Below are 20,009 nucleotides of genomic sequence, written 5' to 3'. Positions count from 1 at the left end.
AAAAAAATTCTGTCTCCTACTGATTCTTTTGCCAATTCTCTTGAATCTTAGTCCTCTGGTTACCAACCTTCCTGCCACTGTAAACAGTTTCTCCTTATTTACTCTATTAAACCCCTCCATGATTGTGAACACCTAGATCAAATCTCCTCTTAACCTTCTCTGCTCGGAGGAGAAAAATCCCATCTTCTGCAGTCTCTCCAGATACCCGAAGACCATCATTCTTGGTGCCATGAGAATAAAAAGGGGTAAAAAAATTAAAATCACGTGCAGCCCAAAACTGGGCAATTACATTAGCATTAGTAACTAAAGCAACATTTTCCACCAAAAGGAGTTCCCAGTGCACAGAAGCTAATGTTAACAGTTTATACATTGTGACAGAACCAAGTAGCCACCAGCCACATGCTGTATACAAACAGTATCCTTAGCATTTATTTTTGGAGTTATGGAGCTGAGTTGTAGCCGCGGACTGCTATTTCCGACACTAAATGCCCAATTACCCCCATAATTGGAATAGGAAGAAGTCGTCTGTCTTGTTGAATTTTACTGAACCATCAAATCTCTGGTATGCTTTACAAAAAAGAAAAAAAAGCACGAAAACGCCATCAGCGTCGTAAACAAAAAACAAATGTGGTTTATAATTCAAACCAGAGGTGCGGTTTTACAATCCTCTCGGACTTGGATCCACTCTTGCACTGCGGCATACTTGAGAAGCCACACCTGCCTGTCCAGTTAGTCAAAGTTAAGATAAATCCCCAGAGAATTGGCTTCATTGGCTGTGAAGTTTTTTGAAACATCCTAATGTTGTGAAAGGTGCTATGCAAATACAAGTCCTTCCTTGTTTTCCATTAATCTCAGTATTTATAAGTCCTAAATGAATATATGCCTACCTTTTAAGTTTCAGTCTCTCTTTATCCATGGAACTACATTCTTTGATGTCCCTTGCTGGTTTGCCTTGCAGTGTTTACTCTATCCATTTCCTAGTGAAATGTTGCCTGTTGCTGATCAGTTGTCCTGTTTGATTACTTTTCTCCCCAGTCTTCTGAAATTGAACCTAACTATGCTATGCTTACTATTTCCCAATTGTTTTACTGCCACATCAGTTATTTGTCCCATGTCCATTGCAGAACTAAATCAAGCAATGCTTCCTTCCTTGTTGGACTGGAGACGTGCTCATCTAGGAAGCAGTGTTGTGTGTATTGTAAAAAGTATGTCTTACTATAACCTTTATTCCAACGTGCCTTCAGATGCCTTAGCCCCAAATTCTGGCATTCCCTCCCTAAAGCTCTCCAGCTCTCTCTCCTCTTTTAAGACCTTCCTTAAAACCCACCTCTTTGACCAAACTTTTTGCCACCTGTCCCAACATCTTTTCATATGGCTCAGTGTCACATTTTGTTTGATGACATTCCTGTGAAGAACCTTGGCATGTTTTACTGTGCTAAAGGTGCTACATCAACGTAAATTGTTGGTGTATTGTAGGATTTAAAAACATTGTAAGATAGCTAAAACCTCCCACTGTCATCTGAACACTTTCAGAAATTTTCAACCAACATGACCCTAAAATATCTGTGTCTCACCCAGTTCATACTATCTAAATTGTACTCTTTTTTTTTAAAAAAGTGAGCAGGGATAAAATTTACTTGACAAAAATAGTCCAAAAAATCTCTCACAACTGAAAGTATCAGACCTCTGATTAAATTATCCAACTATGGATGAAAGATTATTTCTGGAGATATCGGCTAAGCCCCTGGAGGCTCTCCAACTCATGCAAGGGCTGAGCTTTCTTTAAATTCATTCTGAGGTTTGAAAAGTTGTGATCATGTGGAGCCCATCAGAAATGCAAGGTCACTCTCGACATCGCTATGAATTGTCAGCTCCCCATTTCCTTGTTCCTTCTTCACAGTTCTCTGTCTCCTTCTGCGAGTGTATATGGAGGCAGGTCTGCCCACCTTTTCATCGGCCTGTTCAGGAGGCACAGGGGCACTTAGGGCAGATCGAAGACCAGTGTAAAACCTAGAATTCAAACAAAAATTAAAATGGTGAGGAGTGGGATTGATAAGACTATATAAAAGAGAATTTTTTTTTTTCTCACTGGCAGTAAAGAGCTCAGTTCTTTTGCCAATTATCCAGAAGGGAGAGGAGACTTTTTTTTAAGCAGTGAGTTATGATGATCTGGAACATGCTGCCTGGAATCAACCACAATTTGTAACCTCATGGCCTGGCAAATCCCACATTCCACCATTACCATCAAGCTGGGGGATCAACCCTGGTTCAATGAAGAGTGCAGGAGAGCATGCCAGGAGCAGCATCAGGCAGACCTAAAAATGAAGTGTCAACCTGGTGAAGTTACCACACAGGACGTTTTGCATGCTGAACAGTGGAAGCAGCATGCGACAGACAGAACTAAGCGATCCCACAACCAACGGATTAGATCTAAGCTCTGCAGTCCTGCCACATTCAGTCATGACTTGTGGTGGACAATTAAACAACTAACAGGAGGAGGCTCTACAAATATCCCCATCCTCAATGATGGGGAAGCCCAGCATATCAGTGCAAAAGACCACGATGAAGCATTTGCAACAATCTTCAGCCAGAAATGTCCCGTGGATGCTCCATCTCAGCCTCCTCCCAAGGACCCCAACATCACAGATGGCAGTCTTCAGCCATTCGATTCACTCCATGTGATATCAAGAAACAGCTGAAGGCACTGGATACTGCAAAGGCTATCCGCCCCGACAACATTCTGGCTATAGTACTGAAGACTTGTGCTCTAGAACTGGCCGCGCCCCTAGCAAAGCTGTTCTAGTACAGCTAGAACACTGGCATCTACTCGACAATGTGGAAAATTGCCCAGGTCTGTCCAGTTCACAAAAAGCAGGACAAATCCAACCCAGGCAACTATTGCAGTATTAGCCTACTCTCAATCATCAGCAAAATGATGGAAGGTGTCATCGACATTGTTATCAAGCGGCACTTGCTCAGCAAGAACCTGCTCACTGTCGCTTAGTTTGGGTTCTGCCAGTGCCACTCAGCTCCTGACCTCATTACAGCCTTGGTTCAAACATGGACAAAAGAGCTGAACTCAAGAGGTGAGGCGAGAGTGACTGCCCTTGACATCAAGGCAGGATTTGACCGAGTGTGGCATCAAGATGCCCGAGCAAAACTGGAGTCAATGGGAATCAGTGGGAAAACTCTCTGCTGGTTGGAGTCATACCTAGCACAAAGGAAGATGGTTGTGGTTGTTGGAGTTCAATCATCTCAGCTCTAGGACATCACTGCAGGAGTTCCTCAGGGTAGTGTCCTAGGCCCAACCATCTTCAGCTGCTTCATCAATGATCTTCCCTCCATCATAAGGTCAGAATTGGGGATGTTTGCTGATGCTTGCATAATGTTTAGCACCATTTACTACTCCTCAGATACTGAAGCAGTCCGTGTCCATATGCAGCAAGACCTGGACAATATCCACGCTTGGGCTGATAAATGTTAAGTTACATTCGCGCCACACAAGTGCCAGGCAATGACCATCTCAAACAAGAGAGAATCCAATCATCTCCCCTTGACATTCAACGGCATTACCATCGCTGAATCACCTACCATCAACTCCTGGGAGGGGTCACCATTGACCAGAAACTGAACAGGCCCAGACATATAAATACTGTAGCTACAAGAGCAGGGCAGACCTTGGGAATTCTGTGGAGAGTAACTCACCTCCTGTCTCCCAAAGCCACCATCCACAATGCACAAATCAGGAGTGTGATGGAATACTCTCCACTTGCCTGATGGGTGCAGCTCCAACAACACTCAAGAAGCTCGACACCAAAGGGGTGTTCCACAGGGCTCAGTGTTGGGTCCCTTGCTGTTTGTGGTATATATTAATGATTTGGACTTAAATGTGGGAGGCATGATTGGGAAATTTACAGATGACACAAAAATTGGCCATGCAATTGATAGTGAAGAGGATAGCTGTAGACTCCAGAATGGTATCAATGGTTTGGCTGAGTGGGCGGAAAAGGGGCAAATGGAATTTGATCCAGAAAATTTTGAGGGAATGCATTTGGGGAGGGTAAACAAAACAAGGAAATACACAATAAACGGGAGCGGTAGAAGAAGTGAGACACCTTGGAGTGCATGTCCATAGGTCCCTGAAAGTGGCAGGACAGGTAGATTGAATGGTGAAGAAGGCATAAGGCTGAGGTATAGAATACAAATATAGGGATGTAATGCTGGAACTGTATGAAACGCTGGTTAGGCCACAGCTGATGTATTGCGTACAGTTCCTCGCTCAATGTGGGAGCTCAGGGACATGGCTGATGACCCTGTCTCCTTCACGTGCAGGAAGTGTGTCCAGCTGCAGCTCTTGTTAGACCGCATGACGGCTCTCGAGCTGCGGATGGACTCACTTTGGAGCATGCGCGATGCTGAGGAGGTCGTGGATAGCACGTTTAGTGAATTGGTCACACCGCAGATTAGGATTGCTGAGGGAGAAAGGGAATGGGTGACCAAAAGGCAGAGAAAGAGCAGGAAGGCAGCGCAGGAGTCCCCTGCGGTCATCTCCCTCCAAAACAAGTATACCGTTTTGGATACTGTTGAGGGAGATGGCTCACCAGGGGAAGGCAGCAGTAGCCAGGTCCATGGCACCGTGGCTGGCTCTGCTGCTCAGAAGGGCGGGAAAAAGAGTGGAAGGGCTATAGTCGTAGGGGATTCGATTGTAAGGGGAGTAGACAGGCGGTTCTGTGGTCGAAAACGAGGCTCCCGAATGGTATGTTGCCTCCCAGGTGCACGGGTCAGGGATGTCTCAGATCGGCTGCAGAACATTCTAAAGGGGGAGGGTGAACAGCCAGTTGTCATTGTGCACATAGGCACTAATGATATAGGTAAAAAACGGGATGAGGTCCTACAAGCAGAGTTTAGGGAGTTAGGAGCCAAGTTAAAAAGTAGGACCTCAGAGGTAGTAATCTCAGGATTACTACCAGTGCCACGTGATAGTCAGAGTAAAAATGAAAGAATAGTCAGGATGAATGCGTGGCTTGAGAGATGGTGCAGGAAGGAGGGGTTCAGATTTTTGGGACATTGGGACCGGTTCTGGGGGAGGTGGGACTATTACAAATTGGACGGTCGACACCTGGGCCGGACTGGAACCAATGTCCTTGGAGGTGCTTTTGCTAACGCTGTTGGGGAGGGTTTAAACTAATGTGGCAGGGGGATGGGAACCAATTGAGGTCAGTTGACAGTGAGGAGGTAGTAACAAAAGCCTGTAAGAAACTAGATCATGAAGTCAGTGTGACTAAGGGGAAGAGCAGGCAGGGAGCAGATGATGAATATAAAGGGACTGGTGGTCTGAGGTGCATTTGTTTTAATGCAAGAAGTGTAGTTGGTAAGGCAGATGAACTTAGGGCTTGGATTAGTACCTGGGAGTATGATGTTATTGCTATTACTGAGACTTGGTTGAGGGAAGGGCATGATTGGCAACTAAATATCCCAGGATATCGATGCTTCAGGCGGGATAGAGAGGGAGGTAAAAGGGGTGGAGGAGTTGCATTACTGGTCAAAGAGGATATCACAGCTGTGCTGAAGGAGGGCACTATGGAGGACTCGAGCAGTGAGGCAATATGGACAGAACTCAGAAATAGGAAGGGTGCGGTAACAATGTTGGGGCTGTACTACAGGCCTCCCAACAGCGAGCGTGAGATAGAGGTACAAATATGTAAACAGATTATGGAAAGATGTAGGAGCAACAGGGTGGTGGTGATAGGAGATTTTAATTTTCCCAACATTGACTGGGATTCGCTTAATGTTAGAGGTCCAGATGGAGCAGAATTTGTAAGGAGCATCCAGGAGGGTTTTCTAGAGCAGTATGTAAATAGTCCAACTCGGGAAGGGGCCATACTGGACCTGGTGTTGGGGAATGAGCCCGGCCAGGTTGTTGAAGTTTCAGTAGGGGACTACTTTGGGAATAGTGATCACAATTCCGTAAGCTTTAAAATACTCATGGACAAAGACAAGAGTGGTCCTAAAGGAAGAGTGCTAAATTGGGGGAAGGCCAACTATACCAAAATTCGGCAGGAGCTGGGAAATGTAGATTGGGAGCAGCTGTTTGAAGGTAAATCCACATGTGATATGTGGGAGGCTTTTAAAGAGAGGTTGATTAGCGTGCAGGAGAGACATGTTCCTGTGAAAATGAGGGATAGAAATGGCAAGATTAGGGAACCATGGATGACAGGTGAAATTGTGAGACTAGCTAAGAGGAAAAAGGAAGCATACATAAGGTCTAGGCGGCTGATGAAAGACGAAGCTTTGAAAGAATATCGGGAATGTAGGACCAATCTGAAACGAGGAATTAAGAGGGCTAAAAGGGGTCATGAAATATCTTTAGCAAACAGGGTTAAGGAAAATCCCAAAGCCTTTTATTCATATATAAGGAGAAAGAGGGTAACTAGAGAAAGGATTGGCCCACTAAAGGACAAAGGAGGAATGTTATGCTTGGACTCAGAGAAAATGGGTGAGATTCTAAACGAGTACTTTGCATCGGTATTCACCGAGGAGAGGGACATGACGGATGTTGAGGTTAGGAACAGATGTTTGATTACTCTAGGTCAAGTCGGCATAAGGAGGGAGGAAGTGTTGGGTATTCTAAAGGGCATTAAGGTGGACAAGTCCCCAGGTCCGGATGGGATCTATCCCAGGTTACTGAGGGAAGCGAGAGAGGAAATAGCTGGGGCCTTAACAGATATCTTTGCAGCATCCTTAAACACGGGTGAGGTCCCGGAGGACTGGAGAATTGCTAATGTTGTCCCCTTGTTTAAGAAGGGTAGCAGGGATAATCCAGGAAATTATAGACCGGTGAGTCTGACGTCAGTGGTAGGGAAGCTGCTGGAGAAGATACTGAGGGATAGGATCTATTCCCATTTGGAAGAAAATGGGCTCATCAGTGATAGGCAACATGGTTTTGTGCAGGGAAGGTCATGTCTAACCAACTTAATAGAATTCTTTGAGGAAGTGACAAAGTTGATTGATGACGGAAGGGCTGTCGATGTCATATACATGGACTTCAGTAAGGCGTTTGATAAGGTTCCCCATGGCAGGCTGATGGAGAAAGTGAAGGCGCTTGGGGTCCAAGGTGTACTAGCTAGATGGATAAAGAACTGGCTGGGCAACAGGAGACAGAGAGTAGCAGTAGAAGGGAGTTTCTCAAAATGGAGACGTGTGACCAGTGGTGTTCCACAGGGATCCGTGCTGGGACCACTGTTGTTTGTGATATACATTAATGATTTGGAGGAAAGTATAGGTGGACTGATTAGCAAATTTGCAGACGACACTAAGATTGGTGGAGTAGCAGATAGTGAAGGGGACTGTCAGAGAATACAGCAGAATATAGATAGATTGGAGAGTTGGGCAGAGAAATGGCAGATGGAGTTCAATCAGGGCAAATGCGAGGTGATGCATTTTGGAAGATCCAATTCAAGAGTGAACTATACAGTAAATGGAAAAGTCCTGGGGAAAATTGATGTCCAGAGAGATTTGGGTGTTCAGGTCCACTGTTCCCTGAAGGTGGCAACGCAGGTCAATAGAGTGGTCAAGAAGGCATACGGCATGCTTTCCTTCATCGGACGGGGCATTGAGTACAAGAGTTGGCAGGTCATGTTACAGTTGTATAGGACTTTGGTTCGGCCACATTTGGAATACTGCGTACAGTTCTGGTCGCCACATTATCAAAAGGATGTGGATGCTTTGGAAAGGGTGCAGAGGAGGTTCACCAGGATGTTGCCTGGTATGGAGGGCGCTAGCTATGAAGAGAGGTTGAGTAGATTAGGATTATTTTCATTAGAAAGACGGAGGTTGAGGGGGGACCTGATTGAGGTGTACAAAATCATGAGAGGTATAGACAGGGTGGATAGCAAGAAGCTTTTTCCCAGAGTGGGGGTTTCAATTACTAGAGGACACGAGTTCAAAGTGAAAGGGGAAAAGTTTAGGGGGGATATGCGTGGAAAGTTCTTTACGCAGAGGGTGGTGGGCACCTGGAACGCATTGCCAGCGGAGGTGGTAGATGCGGGCACGATGGAGTCTTTTAAGATGTATCTAGACAGATACATGAATGGGCAGGAAGAAAAGAGATACAGAAGCTTAGAAAATAGGCGACATGTTTAGAGAGAGGATCTGGATCGGCGCAGGCTTGGAGGGTCGAAGGGCCTGTTCCTGTGCTGTAATTATCTTTGTTCTTTGTTCTAGTTCTGGTCACCACATTACAGGAAGTACATAATTGCTCTGGAGAGAGTACAGAGGAGATTTACAAGAATGTTGCCGGGGCTTGAAAGTAGCAGCTATAATTGGATCAGTTAGGGTTGCTTTCCTTGGAACAGAGGGGACTGAGGGGTCACTTAATTGAGGTATACAAAATTATGAGGGGCCTAGATAGAGTAGACAAGAAGGACCTGTTTCCCCCAGCGGAGAGGTCAATTACCGGGCGCACAGATTTAAAGTGATCGGTAGAAGGATTAGAGGGGACATGAGGAAAAACTCTTTCACCCAGAGGGTGGTAGGAGTCTGGAATTCACTGCCCGGATCAGTGGTGGAGGCAGAAACCCTCAACTCTTTTAAAAAAAGGTACCTGGACCTGAACCTGAAGTGCTGCAACCTGCAAAGCTACAGACCAGGTGCTGGAAAGTTGGATTAGATTGGGCGGCTAGTTTTTTCAGCCAGCGCAGACACGATGGGCTCAATGGCCTTCTTCTGTGCCGTAACTTTTCTATGATTCTATTCTATTCTACCATCCAGGGCAAAGCAGCCCGCTTGATTGGCTTCCCATCCACCATCTCCAACATTCACTCCCTCAACCACCAACACACAGTGGCAGCAGGATGTACTATCTACAAGATGCACTGCAGCAACTCACCAAGACTCCTACCTTCCAAACCTGCAACTACTTCCATCTATAAGAACAAATGCTGCAGATGCTTGGGAACACCATCACTTGCAAATTCCCCTCCAAGCCACACATCATCCTGACTTGGTACTATTATTGCTGTTCCTTCACTATTGCTGGAATTCCCTTCCTAACACTACTGCGGGTGTACTTACACCACATGGACTGCAGCAGATCAAGAAGGTGGCTCACAACCACCTTCTCAAGGGCAATTAGGGATGGGCAATAAATGCTGTCCTAACCTGTGACATCCACATCCTGTGGAAGAATGAAAAAAGGCAGTGGAAGCAAATTCAACAGTAACTTTCAAAAGGGAACTGGATAAATACTTGAAGGAAGAAAAATTTACAGGGCTATCGGGAAAGAGTTGGGGAATATGACTAATTGGATAGCTCTTTCAAAGAGTTGGCACTGGCACAATGGGCCAAATGGCCTCCTTCTATGTTGTTAAGTTTGTATAATTCAAATACTGAAAAACTCTGAAAGTACCTACAAAATTATGAGAGCAAATCAAAAGTTGAAAAACCCACTGGCTTAATCTTTGACATCCTGGAATACAAAATACAACGTTGCAGATTATTAAAATTTTCAGATATCATGCGGCTCATTGCTTTGGTGTCCAGTGTGATGTTAAGACTAACGTTTCCTCTAACGTCTGCTTGATGTACGCTGCCACCATGTTGCCCTACGCGGTCTCCAAGATTGACGGGTGGCCACCCATGCCCGCATCTTAAAGGGAATGTTGCTCGTGCATGGCCTGTTTGTTCCCTGCGCGGCATGTTCCCAATTGCTGCATGGCCACACATCCTTGCATCTTAGAGAGAACGTTGGTTAAGACAGGATTAAACTTCAACCACTGCCCTAATATCACAGGAAGGACAAAAAGTAACCATGAAGCTGTCAAATTCAACTCGTTCGCTAATGTCCTTTAGGGAAGAAAATCTGCTGCCCTTACCCAATCAGAGCCTACATGTGACTCCAGTCCCATGCCAGCATGGTTGACTCTTGCTCTCTGAAGTGGCCTAGCAAGATACTCAGTTGTACAAGGAAAACTAAGGATCGCGAATAAATGCTGGCCTTGCCAACGACACTCAATTCCAAGAATGAATAAAGAAAATGAAACCAAGGGTGGTAAAATCATAGGAACTTTCAAAAGGCAATTAGACATGTACTTGAAGAGGGATAATTTGCAGGGTTATGGAGAAAAAGAGGGGTGTGGGAGTAAATTGGATAGTCCTTTCAAACAGCTGGCACAGGCAGAACATACTGAAGGGCCTCCTGTGCTGTAAGATTCTGTGATTCTAAGACAATCTTAGTGAATCTGTTGATAACTTGCACAAGGTTGTTCAGGACAAGCAGTTTGCCACTCAGGTCAGGTCGTCTGCACGTCCCATAGCCTTAGGAATAGTGTATGGGACAGCCAGAAAATAAGAGAGAGAAATACTATTAACCAAAATAATTTATCAGTTTGATTAGAATCAAGTGCTGCACAAAAGTTGATAATGAAAACTCAAACATGTCAGCTCAGTGGGTAGCACTCTCACTAAGTCAGAATGTTGTGGGTTCAAGACCCACTCCAGAGACTTTAGTACAAAATACAGACTAACACTCAGTGCAGCATCGAGGGAGTGCTGCACTGACGGAGGGGTCCTCTTTCAGATGAGGCATTAAACCGAGGAGTCTCTGCTCTGTCAATTGGGCATAAATGATACCAAGGCACTATTTTGAAGAAAAGCAGGGGAGTTCTCCCTGGTGTCCAAGCTGATATTTATCCCTTAAACAAAATCACTAAAACAGATTATCTGGCCATTATCTTATTGAAGAAGACATAAAGAGTCTGCAAAGAGATACAGGATAGGTTAAGCGAGTGGGCAAAAATTTGGCAGATGGGAGTATAATGTGGCAAAATGTGAACTTGTCCACTTTGGATGTAAGATTAGAAAAGCAGTATATTATTTAAATGGAGAGAGATTGCAGAACTCTGCAGTACAAAGGGATCTGGGTGTCCTGATACATGATTCACAAAAAGTTAGTACAGCAAGTGCAGGTACAGCAAGTGATTAGGAAGGCAAATGGAATGTCATTATTTATTGCAAGGGGAATGCAATAGAAGCTGTGAAGAGGACATAAGGAAGCTACAAAGGGATATAGATAGGTTAAGCGAGTGGGCAGAGATCTAGCAAGTGGAGTGTAATGGGGAAAATGTAAAATTGTCTATTCTAATAGGGAAAAAAAAGCATATTATCGAAATGGTGAGAGTTTGCAGAGCTTTGAGATGCAGAGGGATCTGGATGTCCTAGTGCATGAATTGCAAAAGGTTAGTATGCAGGTTGTTCAACCTTGCCCGTCTAAGAGCGAAGTCCAAAGTACGGAAAGTCCTCATCAGAGAACTCCTCTTTGCTGACGATGCTGCTTTAACATCTCACACTGAAGAATGCCTGCAGAGTCTCATCGACAGGTTTGCGTCTGCCTGCAATGAATTTGGCCTAACCATCAGCCTCAAGAAAACGAACATCATGGGGCAGGATGTCAGAAATGCTCCATCCATCAATATTGGCGACCACGCTCTGGAAGTGGTTCAAGAGTTCACCTACCTAGGCTCAACTATCACCAGTAACCTGTCTCTAGATGCAGAAATCAACAAGCGCATGGGTAAGGCTTCCACTGCTATGTTCAGACTGGCCAAGAGAGTGTGGGAAAATGGCGCACTGACACGGAACACAAAAGTCCGAGTGTATCAGGCCTGTGTCCTCAGTACCTTGCTCTACGGCAGCGAGGCCTGGACAACGTATGCCAGCCAAGAGCGACGTCTCAATTCATTCCATCTTCGCTGCCTTCGGAGAATACTTGGCATCAGGTGGCAGGACTATATCTCCAACACAGAAGTCCTTGAAGCGGCCAACATCCCCAGCTTATACACACTACTGAGTCAGCGGCGCTTGAGATGGCTTGGCCATGTGAGCCGCATGGAAGATGGCAGGATCCCCAAAGACACATTGTACAGCGAGCTCGCCACTGGTATCAGACCCACCGGCCGTCCATGTCTCCGTTATAAAGACGTCTGCAAACGCGACATGAAATCGTGTGACATTGATCACAAGTCGTGGGAGTCAGTTGCCAGCATTCGCCAGAGCTGGCGGGCAGCCATAAAGACAGGGCTAAATTGTGGCGAGTCGAAGAGACTTAGTAGTTGGCAGGAAAAAAGACAGAGGCGCAAGGGGAGAGCCAACTGTGCAACAGCCCCAACAAACAAATTTCTCTGCAGCACCTGTGGAAGAGCCTGTCACTCCAGAATTGGCCTTTATAGCCACTCCAGGCGCTGCTTCACAAACCACTGACCACCTCCAGGCGCGTATCCATTGTCTCTCGAGATAAGGAGGCCCAAAAGAAGTATGCAGGTACAGCAAGTAATTAGGAAAGCTCATAGAATATCATTTATTGCGAGGAGAAATTAATACAAAAGTAGGGAGGTTATGCTTTGGTTATACATGGTATTGGTGAGACCACATCTGGAGTAGTGTGTACAGTATTGGTCTCCTTATTTAAGGAAGGATGTAAATACATTGGAAGCAGTTCAGAGAAGGTTTACTAGACTAATACCAGAATGGGTGGGTTGTCTTATGAGGAAAGGTTGGACAGGCTAGGCTTGTATCCGCTGGAATTTAGAAAAGAGGCGACTTGATTGAAACATATAAGGTTCTGAGGGGTCTTGATAGGGTGGATATGGATGGGATGTTTCCTCTTGCGGGAAAATCTAGACCTAGGGGTCACTGTTTAAAAATAAGGGGTCGCCCATTTAAGACAGAGATGAGGAGAAATTTTTCTCTCAGCAGAGTCTTTGAATATTTTTAAGGCAGAGGTAGACAGATTCTAGATAAGCAAGGGGGTGAAAGAGAATTGGGCGTAGGCGGGCATGTTTGTTTACAAACAAGGAATTGAGTTTACAATCAGATCAGCCATGCTCTTATTGAATGGCGGAGCAGGCTCGAGGGACCAAGTGGCCTACTCCTGCTCCTAATTCGTATGTTCGTATAAAAGTAGGGAAATTTTGCTACAATTGTACAGGGTGTTGGTGAGAGCATATCCAGAGTACTGCATACGGTTTTGGTCTCCTTACTTAAGAAAATATATAACTGCATTAGAAGCAGTTCAGAGAAGGTTGACTCAACTGATTCCTGGGATGAAGGGGTTATCTTATGAGGAAAGGTCGGACAGATTGGGCCTGTATCGACTGGAGTTTAGAAGAATCAGAGGTGATCTTATTGAAACATATAGACTTGACAGGGTGGATGCTGAGAGGATGCTTCGTCTCATGGGAGAGACCAGAACTAGGGGATACAATTTTCAAAATATGATGACTCCCATTTAAGACGGAGATGAAGAGAAATTTTTCTCTTCCCCAGAGAATGGTGGAAGCAGGGTCATTGAATATTTTTAAGGCTGAGTTGGACAGATTCTTGATTGGCAAGGGAGTCAAAGGTTATAGCTGGTAGACAGGAAAGTAGATGAGGCCACAATCAGATCAACCATGATCTTATCAAATGGGAGAGCAGGCTCGCGGGGCCGCATGGCCTACTCCTGCTCCTAATTTGTATGTTTCTTCAGATGCTGTTTGTGGAATCTTATAGTCTGCAAATTGGCAGTAACGTTTCCTACATTAGAACAATGACAACACTTAAAAGTATTTCAAAGATCCTATATAAATGCAAGTTCTTTTCTTTCTTGCAGGCTATCATTACAAGATTTTGACAATACTGTTAAATCCTAGTTGGATCTTGACTATTCTTTTGCTCTAGGAACAGGAGTAGACAATTCCGCCTCTGAAGCCTGCTTTACCAATCAGATCATGGCTGATCTGTAGATTTTCTCTATCTAGATGACTGGGGTGCCTGCAGAAGGTCCTAACTCGGAGCAGCGCCTCAGTAAGAAATAGATGTTGCACAAGCTGGGCATTGGCCAAATCTGTTATTCCTCCATCTTTAAAAACCCACAGCTCCAAGCTGGAACGAGAAATACAAATTTAAAAAAATGTAATCGCAGCATCTGTGCCGGCGCAGACATGATGGGCCAAATAGCCTCCTTCTGTGCTGCAACAATTCTGGAATTCTGTGAACTGCATTTCACAGTCAATCGTGAATACAAGTCGTGTTAAATGTTGCTTTGGAAACCAATGTGGACAATGTTTTCTGCTGTTAAATCATTTTAATTTTCCCCAAATAATCTGAAGAGAGCCAGGGCATGTTTAAGAAAACACCACAGCGCTATAGATGTTTTTTATTTAAATGGTGCTACCACAAACCCTCCATCTCCTTTAACGTACCCCTGCGGTTCCACCACATTCTCTCAAGCACTGAGATATGTTATCTGACTGGTTCTGAGGTGACATGTCAGAATGAGGATCCATGGCAACAAAGTAAGCAGCGTACTGTGGAATTGAAGAGTGACTTACTTTTTTTTTTGTTCGTTCATGGGATGTAGGCATCACTGGCAAGACCAGCATTTACCATTCATCCCTAACTGCCCTTGGGAAGGTGGTGGTGAGCTGCCTTACTGAACCACTGCAGTCGGTGAGGGTAGGTCTACTCAGTGCTGTTATAGGGAGTTCCAGCATTTTGACCCAGCCACAGTGAACAAATTGAAATATATTTCCAAGTCAGGATGCTGCGTGACTTCGAGGAGAACTTTCAGGTGGTGGTGTTCCCAGGTGACTCATGTCATTGTTATTCTAGGTGGTAGAGATTGTAGGTTTGGAGAGCATCTCTTACAACAGTCCTGCCACATCCAGTCGTGAATGGTGGTGGACAGTTAAACAACTAACTGGAGTAGGTGGCTCCACAAATATCCCCATCCTCAATGATGGGGGAGCCCAGCACATCAGTGCGAAAAATAAGGTTGAGGCATTTGCAACAACCTTCAGCCAGAAGTGCTGAGTAGATGATCCATCTCGACCTCCTCCTGAAGTCCCCAGCATTACAGATGCCAGACTTCAGCCAATTTGATTCACTCCGCGTGATATCAAGAAACGACTGAAGGCACTGGATACTGCAAAGGCTATGGGTCCTGACAATATTCTAGCAATAGTACAAAAGACCTGTGCTCCAGAACTTGCCCGCCCCTAGCCAAGTTGTTCCAGTACAGCTACAACACTGGCATCTACCCGGCAAAGTGGAAAATTGCCCAGGTATGTCTTGGACACAAAAAGCAGGACAAATCCAACCTGGGCAATTACCACCCCATAAGTCTACTCTCAATCATTAGTAAAGTGATAGAAGGTGTCATCAACAGTGCCATCAAGCAGCACTTGCTTAACAATAACCTGCTCAGTGACACTCAGTTTTGGTTCCGCCAGGGCCACTCAGCTCCTGACCTCATTACAGCCTTGCTTCAAATATGGACAAAAGAGCTGAACTCCAGAGGTGAGGCGAGAGTTACTGCCCTTGACATCAAGGCAGCATTTGACCGAGTATGGCATCAAGCAGCCCTAGCAAAACTGGAGTCAATGGGAATCAGGGGGAAAACTCTCCGCTGGTTGGAGTCATGCCTAGCGCAAAGGAAGATGGTTGTGGTTGTTGGAGATTAATCATCTCGGCTCCAGGACATCAGTGCAGGAGCTCCTCAGGGTAGTGTCCTAGGCCCAACCATCTTCAGCTGCTTCATCAATGAAGCTTCCTTCAACCAGTTGCATAGAAAATTAGGAAGTCAAAGTTAAAGAAGGTAGGAGTGCATGTTAGTGATGGGACTGATTGTTACCAGAAAGTAAAAGGTAGGGACAGAACGTGTGAACATCATATTGCACCAAGGAATCGTACAAGAGTAGGGAAATTTGATAATAGAACAAACTTAAAGGCTTTGTATCTGGGTGCACAAAGCATTCGGAATAAAATTAATGAGTTAACAGTGCAAATAGAGACGAATGGGTATGATTTAGTGGCGATTACTGAGATGTGGTTGCAGGGAAACCAGGTTTGGGAATTGAATATTCAAGTGTACTCAGCATTTTGGAAGGATAGGCAGGAAGGAAAAGGAGGTGGTGTAGCTTTGTTAGTGATGTTGATTGAGGGATCAATATCGGCAGGACACTGGGAAGAACTTCCCTGCTCTTCTTTGAAGTAGTGCCATGAGATTGTTTATGTCCACCTGACAGGACTGTTGGGGCCTTGGTTTATCGTGTCATTTGAATGACAGCACCTTCGACAGTGTGCTGCCCCCTCGCTATTGCCGCTCCCAACAGTGCAGTGCTTCCTCGGCACTGTCTCTCCCAACAGTGCAGCCAGAGCTCCCTCGGCATTGCCCCCCCTGACAGTGCAGCCAGAGCTCCCTCAGTACTGCCCCTCCTAACAGTGCAGCCAGAGCCCCCTCAGTACTACCCCTCCTGACAGTGCAGCCAGAGTTCCCTCAGTACTGCGCCTCCTGACAGTGCAGCCAGAGTTCCCTCAGTACCGCCTCGCCTCACAGTGCAGCCAGAGCTCCCTCAGTACTACCCCTCCTGACAGTGCAGCCAGAGCTCCCTCAGTACTGCGCCTCCTGACAGTGCAGCCAGAGTTCCCTCAGTACCACCTTGCCTCACAGTGCAGCCAGAACTCCCTCAGTACTGCCCCTCCTGACAATGCAGCCAGAGCTCCCTCGGTATTGCCCTTCCCGACAATGCAGCATATCTTCGGTACTGCCTCTCCCGACAGTGCAGCGCACCCTTGGTACTGCCTCTCCCGACAGTGCAGCGCACCCTTGGTACTGCCCCTTGCGACAGTGCAGCCAGAGTTCCCTCGGTACTGCTTCTCCCGACAGTGCAGCGCACCCTTGGTACTGCCTCTCACGACAGTGCAGCCAGAGCTCCCTCGGTACTGCCCCTCCCGACAATGCAGCGCACCCTCGGTACTGCCCTTCCCGACAATGCAGCGCACCCTTGGTACTGCCTCTCCCGACAGTGCAGCCAGAGCTCCCTCGGTACTGCCCTTCCCGACAGTGATGCGCAACTTCGGTACTGCCTCTCCCGACAGTGCAGCCAGAGCTCCCCCCGTACTGCCCATCCTGACAGTGTGGTGATCCCTCAGTACTGCAACTTCAGTCTGGATTATGCGCTCAAGACTTTGGAGCACAACTTGAACCCACGGCCTTCTAACTCCAAGGCAAGACTGCTGCTCACTGAACCATGGTTGGCATGAGTTAACTCATTCTCAGTGCTCAGATCGCTGAAAGAGATTTTACTGCCCTCAAATTGTGGTTCTACCTTTCTATCCGCTTTTGATTTTCCTCCATTTTTTGATTCGCCACTTGCACAAGGTAATCGATGTACTCTTCACTCACCAACACTGTCCCTCGATGGCACAAAGGAACCTCCAGGCAATGGGTACTACGTACGGCCTGGTGACCAGAAAAACAAATATTAACGCAGTTTTTGAGCCCCAAAGGAAGGGGCGTAAATATGGCATGTTCCCATTAAAGCACAGTCCTTGCCAATGCTAAATCCAGGTCCACTAGTCTCTTCCCAGGATACTTGAGAATAAACATGCATTTATAAAGTAAAAGCAAAATACTGGGGATGCTGGAACTCTGAAATAAAAACAGAAAAGTGCTGGAAAAACTCAGCAGGTCTGGCAGCATCTGTGGAGAGAGAAACAGAGTTAACGTTTCAGGTCAGTGACCCTTCTTCAGAACTGATGAAGAAGGGTCACTGACCTGAACCGTTAACTCTGCTTCTCTCTCCACAGATGCTGCCAGACCTAAGTTTTTCCAACATTTTCTGTTTTTATTATGTATTTATAAAGCCCTGTTCATTTCTGCCTTCTTTCACAGATCCCTGCTGTTTTCTAGTCACTGTCCCTCAGATGTTCATCGGATCTTAAGAGCTTTGAGACATTTCGGCGAAACATGACAAGCATTAAGAGAACAGTGAAGAAGACTGCCATTTGGCCATTGTCACTTATGGCAGTTCTACCTTTTCAAGTGCAACTATCTACTCCAATTCTATTCTCTCCACATTATTCCTTTAAAATATTTATCCCCTTTAAAAGACTGAACAGACTGGGGCTCTTTTGCCTAGAAAGAGAAGGCTGAGGGTGACCTGATGGAAGTCGTCAATGCAATGAAATGGGTAGATGTAGAGAAGATGCTCCCACTTGTGGGGAAGTCCGTAACTAGCGGCCTTAAATATAAGATGGCCACGAATAAAATACAATAAGGAAAGCAGGAGAGACTTCTTTCCCCAGACTGATTAAGATGTGGAACATGCTACCACATTTATGTAGCAGCTTGCATGACCACAGGACATCCGAAAGTATTTTCCAGCCAATTAAGTACTTTTGAAGTGTATTCACGGTTGTAGTGTAGGAATCGTGGCAGCTAATTTGCACAAGATCCCCCAAACACGAATGTGATAATGACCATATAATCAGTTTTAGTGATGTTGATTGACGAATAATTATTGGCCAGGCCACTGGGAAGAACTCCCCTGCTCTTCTTCAAATTAGTGCCATGGGATCTTTCACGTTCACCTGAGAGGGTCGACGAAATCTTGGTTTAACATTTCATCTGAAAGCTGACATCCCGTGCAGTGCAGCGTTCCCTCAGTGCAGCACTGGAGTATCAACTTTGGTTTCTGCGCTCAAATCCTGGAGTGGGACTTGAACTCATAACTCTCTGACTCACAGGTGTGAGTGCTACCCACTGAACCACAGATGATACCATGGAGTAGTTGAGGTGAATAGTATAGATGCATTTAAAGAAAGGCTAGATAAAAACATGAGGGAGAAAGGAATAAAAAGATATGGTAATAGGGTGAGGTGAAGAGGGGCGGGAGGAGGCACAAATGGAGCATAAACACCAGCATAGATCAGTTGAGCAGAATGGCCTGTTTCTGCATTATATGCAATTCTATGTGATATAGAAGACCCTAGATTTCTTTCCATTGGAAAGTAAGCTTTACCAAACACCTGGATGCATCTAAGTGATTTGACAGCAGGTCAAAGCAAGTATTTCTAGTCTTCCATACAGAACTGGTGAGGTTGTATCTGGAACGTCATGTATAGCTTTTTATATCATCTATTCTGGGGATGTGGGCATTGTTGGCAAGGCTGGCATTTGTTGCTCATCCCTAGTTACCCTGGGAAGATAATGGTGAGTCGTCTTCTTGAACCACTGGTAGCAGTTTTTGATACAATGAAGAGGCTTACCAGCCCACTGTAAAGGAAGGTTAAGCATCTACCATGTTGGTGTGGGACTGAGTTACATGTAGGCCCAGAGCAGGTAAGGACGGCAGGTTTTCACGATCAAAGTTACTCCTGACAACGCAAAGAATGCGCAGAGCGATTGCGGACGTCATCAATGTGTGCAAACATTTGCCAGCCTGCCAGTATGAATGTGTGCATGAGCACGGATGAAGTCACCATGCAATGACGTTGCAACCCCTCAATGGCTGTCTGCATTCACCCGAACAGTGCCCCGCTCCCTCCCGCCATTCTGGCCTCAATCGCTGCTCGATCACCACCACGTCACTGCCTTTCCCCAGCCACTCGCTCACCAAGCTTCCCCCCCCACCCCAACTACTCGCTCCTGCCCGACTAGCCGCTCTACCCATCGGCCACTGGCTTCAGGCCTCCACTCTACCATCCTCTTGGCCGTTCGCTCCCGCCCTTGAGGCTTTCTCTCCCCACCCCCAACCCCCACCAGTTGTTCGCTCCAGGCCTCACCAATGCTCTCCCCACTCCCCTGGGCCGATCGCTCTCCGCTTCCCCTCCCCCCCCCGACCTGGCTCTCCAGCCGCTTACTCACTCCCAGCTTCCCCCGCCTCTCTCCCTCCAGCCGCTAGCTCCAGGCCGCGCCGCTTCCCTCCTCTCGGCCACTCACTCCTATGTCGCCCTGTTAACCCTGGTTTCTTGCTTCTTCGGGTGGCGCAGTGGAAAATGATCAAACACGGGAGCTGAAAGGCAGGGAGCGAGCAAGTAGCCAGAGGGCGGGAGGAGGCAAGGAGCAGGGTGCAGTTGGCCGGGGGGAGGGGGACACTAGCGGGGTCTGGAGCAAGCGGCCGGAGGCGGTGGGGAGCAGCAAGACCAGAGTGAGTAGCTAAGGGAAGGCAGTGGGGAGCCAGCAGCGAGAA

The 20,009-nt window shown here is 46.3% G+C and overlaps 1 protein-coding gene across 2 annotated transcripts in view; it reads right to left on the bottom strand.

Annotated features, from left to right (window-relative positions):
- Positions 1-349: 349 nt before the first annotated feature.
- Positions 350-20,009, bottom strand: part of tyw3 (tRNA-yW synthesizing protein 3 homolog (S. cerevisiae)) — a 38,857-nt gene continuing 19,197 nt past the window's right edge. For both annotated transcript variants that reach the window (XM_068036574.1, XM_068036573.1), the window contains 2 exons: positions 17,145-17,278; positions 350-2,010 (listed from right to left, as the gene is read on the bottom strand). In XM_068036574.1, coding sequence (XP_067892675.1) covers positions 1,815-2,010; positions 17,145-17,278 — 330 coding nt within the window. In that variant the 3' untranslated portion in view covers positions 350-1,814. The remainder of the gene's footprint in view (positions 2,011-17,144; positions 17,279-20,009) is intronic.

This window comes from Heterodontus francisci, chromosome 8 (assembly GCF_036365525.1).
Source record: "Heterodontus francisci isolate sHetFra1 chromosome 8, sHetFra1.hap1, whole genome shotgun sequence".
NCBI lineage: Eukaryota > Metazoa > Chordata > Chondrichthyes > Heterodontiformes > Heterodontidae > Heterodontus > Heterodontus francisci.
The sequence above is the reverse complement of the archived record's forward strand: the minus strand, read 5'-3'. Positions and strand labels throughout refer to the sequence as shown.